The sequence below is a fragment of the Diadema antillarum genome, unplaced genomic scaffold, assembly GCF_040938485.1.
Source record: "Diadema antillarum isolate AM-2024a unplaced genomic scaffold, OU_Dant_1.0 scf00000029, whole genome shotgun sequence".
NCBI lineage: Eukaryota > Metazoa > Echinodermata > Echinoidea > Diadematoida > Diadematidae > Diadema > Diadema antillarum.
In genome coordinates this window covers 1705135-1716364 of record NW_027270918.1, presented here as the reverse complement: position 1 = coordinate 1716364, position 11230 = coordinate 1705135, and the positions used below count along the sequence as shown (strand labels likewise).

Sequence of the window (11230 nt, the reverse complement as noted above, 5' to 3'; positions counted from 1 at the left end):
AGTGAGATGGATTCTGTGGTGAGTAGAGGAATCATACTGGGAATTGCATTGTATGAGATTTGCCTGCTTAATGAACATGCACCTTCCTTGAATTTCATCTTTAAATTAAAAAAAAAAGGATCGCCTGAATAAAAAAAAAAATCAATTTTTCCACAAAATGTATGTGTTCTTTAAATTGACTTATATCGAGGAAGGTGAATAAACACAAGATCACAATCACTGCAAAACAAAAATCCAGCAACAGCTTGCTTATGTGGAAAGTTGGGAAGCTTCGATATCTACTCGCAGCGAACAGGAGCAACATTGATACAACTCAGAGATGCGTGATTTCAATCAGTTTTTGTAAAATTCTGTGCACGGCAGAACGTGTTCAAGATTCTGGAGGCTGCTGTAATCACATCTGGGGGCTAATGTACTGACAACCTTGCACATCCTTGATTACTAGAGCACATCGTTTCCAACTTTTGCTCAGATGTGTGCTCCTAAACACAACAAACTTCAAATCAAACAGCCTTGTAAGTCAGTATATGACTTCTGATCATGGAGCAGACGTCTTCTAATTGTCATCTCTATCAGAAGTTATGGACATGAAGGCATCAGGAAAAAAAAAAAGAAGAAAGATGAGTTGGTCTCCCTTGGTGAGTCTTCTTCCAATACTAAAGTCCTGAGGAGTCAGTGTATTCACTTGTCATTGCTGTATCCCCCCTGTCCTCAAACACACCTTCATCCCTTTCCTCCTCCTCCTCCTCCTCCTCCTGTATACCGCTTTGAGACCGGTCTGCAGGGGTAATTTCCACACAACTTCTCCCAAACGGGAGTGGCTGATCCCCGGCACCGCCCCTCATCTCCATCACGTGGGGCTGGGTTTCTGCCTCTTTGGGGAGCAGCACAGCAGGTTGAGGCACTTGATCATGGCCAGGTGGGCGCGGCAGTTGATCAGTCGCTCTTCCAGGCGGGCTGTCTCTTCCTCCAGGGGCGCAGGGGAGACGAACTGGTCGAGCTGGGGCTCCACTTCTTCCAGAACGTGCACTGAGGCGAGAGATGGAAATAGAGAGAGGAGGTCAGTGAATGAGCCAGCTGAAAATGGATTGGACACTGTTGGAACATGCAAGCTCATCCAGAGATTCTTTAAACTACTAAATAAAGGGATGACTATAGATTAAGTGAACTGAACTAACTTGATGTGCATTTACTGTCCATTTACAAATTTGGCATTCAGATGGTTTGACTTCGACAAACAGCATATTACATATCAAATATACAATATGTTTGCGTTCTCTCCTCTCTAAATCAAACTTAATGGGATGTGCGCATCATAATATCAATCACATTTCTACACTCGTTGAATAGGGTGCAATGTGTATGATATGAGTATTAAAACATATCACTTAACTCATGTTCCACCTCAGTTATTCGATCATGCCACAGACCTACTTTCTGCACAGAGAGTGGGGCACTGGATTATATTATATTGGTCTTAACCCGTTGAGGATGGTTTGATTTTGTTACAACACGCATTTCCCATAGACACCTGCCCGAGTATACTCGGGACTCGTCCTCAACGGGTTAATAATATTTACGGCAGGAGCATCAATGAGATGCAATCAGTGATGCTTTGTAGTGATCATGATATTTACAAGCATAATGGACCAAAACATTGTGTAACATTGACACAAGTAGCAAAGTGGATGAAATCAAGTCTGGAATGACCAACACATGAATTGTTGGCGAGATTTTATTTTTGGCTAAATTCAACTGATTTTTAAGGTCTTTCTGTGGGAATGAAGTGCTGTACCTAAAAGCTGGCATATTTTCTTTGCACAAAGACGGGTTATATGATGATATTCCGTGATTAACATCACAGCATTTCCCTAAATGATTTGTTCATTTTCATGCATCAGCACTGGTTATGCATTGGTAGATAAATTTCACTGAAAAATGGACAATCGTAGAACAATGCTTACACTGACAAAGAATACACACATATCATATACATGTTGAAAAACAGACGTAAACCTTGCAAACCAAGACAAACTAAACTCAGCAATACAACAATATCTCTATATAAATATATCTATATATATAATATACATACATATAATGACATTGTGATGTTGTATTGGTTAATGATGTGAATATATAACATAAGGAAATGTGTTCAGTGGGAAGAAATAAAGGGCAATATATAATTGGGGAAACAAATTACACAGAGGTTATCATGAAACTGAAGGGATATGATGATTACACAAGTGCAGTGTGTTTTCTTGGTTGCAGATTATGGTTAGAGATGTAGGTGAATGTGATCAAAATGGATATTATCGGGATACAGCATGGACATCAAATGGTATATTCGAGATCAGTAGGTTTCCGACCTGCTTGCACATGAATGAACTGAAAACTGGAAGTAAGCCGGAATGTTCAGGTAACCTGGAGTAATCCTGTCATATGCCTGTCATCACAGCACCAAAGAGCCATTCGTTCATATTCTTCACCATGAAGAAAACTAAAGCTTTCAATCTGATCTTTAAAGTTTAAATGAATTGAAGTAACGATGCAAACCACATATGAGGCACAAATTAGGAAGCTGTGGTAATACTAGTGTAGGAATCGTAGTAATCACTACAGGGTGATGACCAAATGGCCGCAAATTCTGGTGGATTCCAGCACTTAGTTTGTACTTAAAAAGCACAAACTGCTGTTGTCATCTGATTCACCTGATTTCATATGCCATCTTCATAATCTATCATGAATAAATATGCTAATGGGAAAAAAATTAAATAAAACACATGGAGAGTTGTCTATAACTTGTCCCACATTTGAGAGTTGTCTGCTAGTTATGGCTAGGTTTCAACTAGCAGTGACCTCCTATGTTTTTTGCTCTTTTTGTTTTCATCCAAATTGCTACGGTTCTTGTAAAAAAAAAAAAATCTCTCCATTACAAGGGTGACTCGACATAAGGGTGATTGTTTCTGTTGATTCTGACTGGTTGCAAATTCTGTGCATCAGCAAGGCACTGTGACAAATCACAATGCTAGAGGGAGCCCTTGCACAAGACCAGGATGAGACACTGCAGGGGAAGCCCCTGAGCAAATAGGCAGGAAGACAGCATGGGAAGGCAATGCCCTAGGAAAGCTAAATCTAGGGTAGTAGAGGAACCACCTACCTCCAAAGGGAACACAATCACGAAAAAGAAATATTCTTTTCTGAACAAGCATATCTTTCAGGATGTAAATTGGGGTAGGGCACTCTCTCTACTTTTCAAAAATCTGTGATATTGTTACTGCTGCAAAATATATTTACCTTTGTCCTCAACACAGCATTGCAAAAATGAAAATTTGAATTTTCAATTTTTTCCCTTAAATCATTATTAATTTCACTACTATATTGTTTTCTTTGTTGACCTCAAATGTATTAAGAAATTAATTAATCTGGCTTGTCTTTCAGAACCTCAAATTCCACCCCCCCCCTGACAATTCAGCAACAAATCCTCCAAGCAATGACTGAATGATATTTAAACATACAGTGTATGACAACGCTAGTGAAAAGGCTTAAAAGCAACAGCAAGTAGATAGCACATTATATCAACTGATGATGAAACTAAATTGCAAACAATAACTGGTGGCTGAACACAAAAGCAACTAATCTGACAAGCGGTAACATAACCATAATAATATCAAATGTCACAATACTTGAAATAAGTATTATGGTAATAAAATCATAATAAATATAATGAGCTTATTAACACTACTCTATACATTCTATCACTATCTTGATTATAAGCAGGAACACAATGAACAGGTGTGAAATAAAAAAATAATAATGGGGCAAAAAGAAAAAAAGAGTGGCTACATTGCAATATAGACAATACCATTTAAGGACAACTGTTTTGTGGTATAGCTATTCTTTTGTACAGAAATGGGTTGGACTAGACACAGGACTAGACCGGACTACTGACAAGACAGGGCTGCTTACGCTCAAATGGACAATGGGCCTGGCCCTCTTGGAGCTGGGCCTCTGCCAGGGCCAACTGGGCCCTTAGTTCTCTGTGTCGGCAGTGGGCCGGGGAGAGCTCCTCCCCCGCCTCGTCTGAGCTCTGTTCAGATTCAACGGGAAGGACACCACTTAACAAGGATGACAGCCTACAATTGAGTGCTTGGAAGTGATTTCCAAACTATGTGGTATATCTCTCACCATTTCTACATTTAAAAAATAAAATAAAACGATAATTACTACATCTATAATAACATTCTGAGTATATGCCTCTTCTAGCAAAAGAAACAACCCTTTGATAAAGGATGTTTGGACAAGAAACCATGGCATGAACCTCTGCTGTAAAAGCTTGGGATTTTGGTGGCTGTCAATATAATTTTGACATGATGTTCCTTAATTGACATTTCCCATAAGTTACAGATCATCCTCAACTTATCTTTCACTACAACAAACACAACCACAATGTTGAAAAGAAACACAGAATGCAATCCGACATTCAGAATTAGAACACTCAGCATTCCAGGGATAATGAATTAAAGAACATATGAAACATATAATCTGAAAAATAAGTTTCCAGCTGTGGTAAATGGAGTTGAAATCATTCAGTCATTCCAAATCACAAAATAAAAAAATATTTATAAATATAAATTTGAAACGAACCATTGAGTATTGATAAGTAAAATGTACATTTAATATCATTATAACCTAAGCCAAGTATTTAGCTGTGTCTTTGATTTCATGCCAGAAAAAAAAATTCATGTATGCATATAGACAGAATTGGTTCTCAGATTGGATGGAAGCTAGATTGATGTCACTGAAAGTTATGACAATGTACATGATCATGAGACAACACAACTCCACAGGTGCAAGAGTGTACCTCTGGTCTCACGCTCCGTTCGTACCGGTCTGGTTTCGGCGGTGGCGGGGCCCCGCCCAGGGTACCCGTGTTAGTGTCAGACTTTTTCGGTGATCTACTGGGTGATTTGGAGTAGCATTTGCTGGGAGACTTTGAGTTAGTAGCGCCACTTGAATCCTGCTGTGATGTGCGTCGGAGATTAATAAAGCGTGATGGATGTGGGGACGGGGATTTTTATGTGGGGGTAAGGGGTAGAGGGAAGGGTGCAAGATAGGGGGTTAGAAATTGTGATCGGTAGAAATTTAAGGCGTATGAGATGAGATGGAATGGGTGGGCAAAGTAGTAAGGTGAGAGAGAAATGAATGCAAAGTTAATAGACAAACCGAGGCATAAACGTTGCTATACCTCAATGCTTAATCGACTTTCATCATAGAGCAACAACGTAGAGATGATATCTGTCACATCAACCTCTAAATATAATGCACATGTTACAGAAAATTAGTTTTGAATGACTCAAGGGCAAACTAAAGAGCATGGGGGCATTTGTTGATTATACGTGAAGATACTTTGTTTTCACCACGTTGGATGACATACACATGGAAATGTTCAAACGGGTGCATTACATCTCACATCTGCATTCCGAAAAACGGATAACAATAATTGAAAACAAAAAAAAGAAATCCAAGCAGCACACTCCATGCCTGTCAAACTTGAATACACTGATGGATGTCACATGACTCTGGGGAGCAGACAAGAAGGTCTGGTGTGGAGAGGTGTGATGTCTGCAAGCACCAGCTAAGACTTTAATGCTAAAGTCAGAGGATATATCAAGATCACTTTTCCCCTCCTACCAGGATTTTAGGAGCAACGCAAAAAGTTCATCTTCGATACTGTCGTCTACGAGTTGAACACTGAGTAATATAGCCAAGGTGGTGATCGTTGTGGCAATTTGTGTATACCACTTTCTGTGAGCTAGCACATTTTATGTATTCATAAACTATGTCTCTACTGACAGCCATTTGCATTCAGCATAAAATAATTGCACTTTCTCTCTGATTCTCATTAGTGAAGCTGATACTTGCAGTTCATCTTCCTCTTCCACGAGGCTACAGTAATCGTGTTTTCTTAAAAGTTTCTTTTTTGATTGTTTTTTTTTTCTGTTACGATATTTGCTCTAGTGACCTGGGGACAGAGTTCCATTGCATGGCCTTGACATGTTGACTGCCCACTTCAGTCTGAGGTAGAGAAGAACAGAGAACAATCTAAGCAGTAATACATGGACTGGAAGAGGTGGGAGGGGTTAAAGAGTTGAGCGTATACAACACACAGTATTAGTCTACTTAAGCAGTTGAGGCCTATAAAGAGAAGGTTGTGAGATCATGTGGTCTGCGTCTTGAATTTGTGGCTTAATGTAAACCTAAATCATTCTAACCAGTCTAAGGACATATTATGTCTTGGTGATACAACAACACATTACACTCAAACCTACACCATACAAACATGAAAAGACAGCACTGTGTACTGGAGGATTGGTACAGCACTGGACCAGTATCCTAACACACAGTAAAGTCTGAATACATCAGTTTGTGTGACTATGACTAATACAATTTTCGAGGTCAAGTTGTGTTTCAACTTAGGCCTATAAAGAAAAATAAAATGTAAGGACATGAAGTGAAAATAGTGAGAAGAAAGTACAGGATGGTCATGAAGTGACTCAGAAAGACTGTGGAAGTCATTAAAGTAACACTTTGCTTAAAGAAAAAGTCCAGCATGAGGAATTAGTATTACCCAATACCATGAGATGACAATGAAGATTACAACATTTGGGGCAGGAAGTCATCCGCTCTCACCTTGATTGTTTCTGGCCTCTGCTGCTGAATGCGCTGGGGGTCATCGACCTCGTAGACCTTGAGTTCAACGCCCTCCTCATTGGGCATGATGGGCCTGGGTGGCAGGTCCTTCCAGCGAGAGGAGGACTTGTGGGAGGACCCAGTGGAGGGGCCGCAGTCTGAGGCAGACGATCGAGGGACGCTGCGACTTCTCCTTGCACCTACATTTGGGTAGAGGGTTTAACATACATTTGCCATAATTGCTGTTGACCAAATTTTGTCATACATTGCATTTTTCTTTAAAAATGTGATGTGGAAATGGATATAGTACTCTTGCACTCATTCTGTGATGGACATGTGGTAATGACAAACATGAAATGACAAGATTTGGGAGATAAATTCTGTTATTTCAATGTAAAACAAGAGCAAGACAACATTGCATTTATATGTCACTTAAATAAGGTTTCTGATGAAGTTTGCTTTGATGTTACTTTTCACATTCTGAACAAAATAAGGACCTGAAATAGTTTTGTTATAATAAATTTTTATTACTGGATAGTTCAGGTATGATTTTGGTAATTTTCAGCAAAGGGCATGGACACGTAAGGCTGAAGCTTACCTCCAAACTTCTTGCGAGGAAGCTTGCTACCCCTGACCCGCCCGCAGGAGCCTTCACTGAGTGAATCGTGTGCGGAGGAGCAGCTGGCCGTATTCTCACTGTCTCTCAGCATGCTCTCATAGCCACTGCTGGTCCCACTCGCCCCATGCACCCGCCTCATACCCCTGGCAGCCGGCACACTGTCGCTGAAGGTGCTGCTGTTATCACTGCCGTGCCCGCTGCTGGAGCTCTTCACGGGTCTCGGCTTGGTCACCGTGGAGTATGGGGACAGGATCGCCGGCTTGGAATTGGTCACATTCTCACTGGACGCGATGCCGCTGTCGTTGCTGCTGTCCGAGGAGTTGGTAAGGCGACTGCCCGGCTGGAGTTGAGCAATATTGTTGTTGGCATTGCGCATATTTGTGGGAGGGTCGGCACTGCCATCGACTGATGTGACAGTTGTGACGGGAATCTTGGACGAAGGCGGAGTCACTTTCGACAGAGAGGGCGCTGACTTGCTCAGTGACTTTTTTACAGGTAGGGCACTTGATTTGGGAGTCTGCCGTGAGCTGGCTGGCGACTTCTGGGGTATTCTGCTATTTGACTGACTACCTTTCTTGGAGGATCCAGATGGGGTTTTACTTCCCAACTGGCTTTCTTCTCTGGATTTCACAATCGGTTTGTTGGTCTTGGAAGACAATTTGGACACATGAGAGTTTTTGGATGGAGTGCCATGATTCAGCTGTGGTATTCGACTAACTGGGCAGCTCTGCACTGTCAAATCACTACTCTTTGAAACACTGCTGGACTCTGATTGCCCACTTTCTTTCCTAGAAACAATTCTCTTAGTCCTGGCCTCACTCGAGGCTACAGATCTTGGAGGCTGGTGAACCATGGCAACAGTTTCCTTTGCATCACCTGATGGCACAACATCATCATACTCTTGCGAGAAGTAAGGATTGAACTCCACCTCAAATGGAGGTGCTGAGCAGGCTCCAATGGCTGGTGGACGCTCCATGGTAGAGATATCACAGCCCCTTTGACTGGCAGCAGAATGTGTGTCACCACTGGCCACCTCACTCCGCAGTTCCTCCACAGCTGCACCATCTGGCTTGCGGATGTCGATGCCGTAAAGCTTCTCCAAGTCAGCCAGACACTGGAGCCTTGGCATATCATTCCTGACTGCCATCTGATGCTTGGCACTTTCAATGGCAGCACTGAGGATGTGCGGAGGAGGCTGCTGTGAGAGGGACAAGTGCCTTGCTTGGACTGCTGCTGCGCTACCCTGATGCTGTGGGCTGCTGAAGAAAGACGCTGGGCTAGAGCTGCTGGGGATGTTGTTCACCATGTGGGCGGGAAGTGCTGGTCTCACACCATTTGGAAGAATTGCATTCGTGTCAAGATGAGAGACAGCTCTGTTTGCCACAGCGGTCTTCATCCCTCCCGACGATGGCTGACCCTGCCTGCATGTCTCCTGTGCTGACGTAATGGGAACATTCATTCTAAGCCACACCGGAGATGTCTCTGAAGAAGAAGGCGTGTAGCCTGTCTTGGGGTTCTCCTCTGCCCTGGCATTACCGGGATTGTTCTGAAACCACCGGGGCTTGATGAAGCCATTACTTGGCTTCATGCTATCTATGTTGAGATTCTGGAGGCTGTTGATGAGATTGATGGTGTTTGGTGAGGTAGGTTCGTTTTTGGACTCCCCATCGACAGCATCCCCTATGAGGGTGTTGTCATCTTGGCTGGCAAAGCTGGCAGGACGGGAGGCAGTACTGAAGGTGGCGTCTGTGGCATCGCTGATGCAGCTGAGTCTCCTCAGGGGGTGATCAAGAGCAAGATGCTTCTCTCTCATCACAACTTGCTCATCATTGTTGATTGTCATATATGTGACTACAGAAGGCTCATCTTGGAGCAGAGAGTCCCCAAAGGCCAAGTCTGGCAGCTGGACCACCTCTGAGAGATCGTCATCGATAGAGATGTTTTCATTGCTCAGGCTTGAAATGACATACAGCCGCTTAATGGCCTCAATATCCCTACTTGCTAGTGAGAGTGAGTCCATTGTGTCCATCTCTGAACGACGCTCTGACCGCCGGAGACGATTTGGCCCATCAGCGATCTCTGACTCATCATCAGAGTACACATAGTTGCCCAGTCCCAGTTTCTGTCGCTCCTCAGCACCCAGCATAAGAAAGGGATCATTCAGACAAGCATCCATGCTGGCACCATTAAAGCTGATTGAAAAATTCTCTGAGTAAGAGTCAAGAGATCTTCTCCCTAGTTCTTTGATGCAGCATATCGCTTCAGATCCCATTGGCAAATCATCGATGGACATGTCTGTCACTGAGGTAACATCTTCTGTGTCTCTTGACACATAACTCAGAGTGTCCTGCTCAGAACATGCCAGTGAGGATATATCATCTTCCGAAATCTCTGAGATGGGTTTGTCCAAGAACTCAGACAGTCCTTCCAGGGAATGAATTGTCCTCATCAGGCACTCTGCATCAATTCCTGCCTGTCTTAGGGCAGTTGGAGAAAGGAGTCTCTCAGCTCTTGGAGACAGAGCAGGTGGTAGGATGTCAACACATGATGGTGTTTCCACCACTGGGTTGTCAGCAAGATTGGCAGCCTGGGTGGTGAAGTCAGCATCAGCGCACCGTAGGGCTGCAGTTAGTTCGTCTCCATCATCATCCACATCTGCATTAAAACTGTTCGCTGCATGGGGAGCATCTTTCTCCGATGCACCATCATCGATCTCCATGACCGGGGACAGGTTTCCTCGCCCGCTGGGAACCAGTGGGATACCAGCCAGGGCTGCAAGTTCCTCTATATCAGGCTCATCCTCACTCGTGCTGTTGTCTATCAGCTCCCCGTCAGAGGCAGATTTGCCACTTGAGCAGTTTTCTGCCTCACTGTCCTGCATCACTCGATTGACATCTGATGACATCAGGGACCTTCCAACGGCCCGCCTCTCTTCAGACATGCAGTTCTCAGCCTCGGTGTCTGAACACGACATGAAAGCTTTGGGTCTTGGAACAGTGATGGGCTTTGGCTTTGGAAGCGGTTTTGGTTTGTGAATTGCAGCAGGAGGTTTCAGCTTGCTGGGAAAGTTTTGTGGCCTGTCCGGGCCTGACGTTCCACTACCCTGTGAGTCACATCTCTGGCTCCTGTCTGATTTGCAACCATTCACTAGCTTTCCATTTCTTTCACCCTTCAACACACCCTGCTTTGTCCTCTTGGTACTATCAGTCCTGACAGGTGGCACGGGAGGAGTCTTTTTACGCCCCCCTGAGGAGTCCTTAGAAGATGCGGCCAACTTGGGGATGGAGCTGGATGACTGTCTGGAAGAATTAGCACCATTTGGAATTCGTGAATTGGTAGTCCTTGACTCAACATCACTTCCGCTCATTCCACCATCTGTGTCTCGCCCTGACATTTCGTTCATGGAGTCTGCATTTGCCCATCGAATCTCCTCAGCATCGCGATCACTGGACGAACCTCCACGGCTGTCCTCCTCACTTGAACTCAGACCCTTGAGAATGGGCAGTGACTCTGGCGGACCTTCGTTGTCGGTCAGTTCGCGGTCACTCAGCGGGCAGCCATCCGGTCCGACATATATGACAGTGTCACAGGACTGCTCACTGCTGGAGATGTACTCGGGATCACTCTGGTTGACAGCATCAGTTAGGCACACTCCATTGTTTGCTGGGGGTGGGTATCTCCTCCTCCTGACCCGGCCTTCATCACATGAACTCTCACCACCACTAGAGCTTGTTCCAGAATACTGTGCATGGAAAAGACAGACATGGGATTAAAATAACAGCTAGCCACACTTTTTGGAGCAAAGTTAAAAGTCTATCAAACATTGTAAATAGATAAATATATACATATACCAGTGTATAACAATCTGTTAAAGGTCAGCAATCAATCAATTCTATTTTACAGAGGATGACTGGG

The 11230-nt window shown here is 43.7% G+C and overlaps 1 protein-coding gene across 1 annotated transcript in view; it reads right to left on the bottom strand.

The window, feature by feature from the left end:
- Positions 1-440: 440 nt before the first annotated feature.
- The window catches only part of LOC139738928 (uncharacterized), a 42321-nt gene continuing 31531 nt past the window's right edge, over positions 441-11230 (bottom strand). Inside the window, exons 9-13 of the mRNA XM_071649557.1 lie at positions 7295-11057; positions 6697-6896; positions 4868-5023; positions 3973-4093; positions 441-1029 (exon numbers count right to left, since the gene is read on the bottom strand). Of these exons, the coding sequence (XP_071505658.1) occupies positions 851-1029; positions 3973-4093; positions 4868-5023; positions 6697-6896; positions 7295-11057 (4419 nt within the window). The 3' untranslated portion in view covers positions 441-850. The remainder of the gene's footprint in view (positions 1030-3972; positions 4094-4867; positions 5024-6696; positions 6897-7294; positions 11058-11230) is intronic.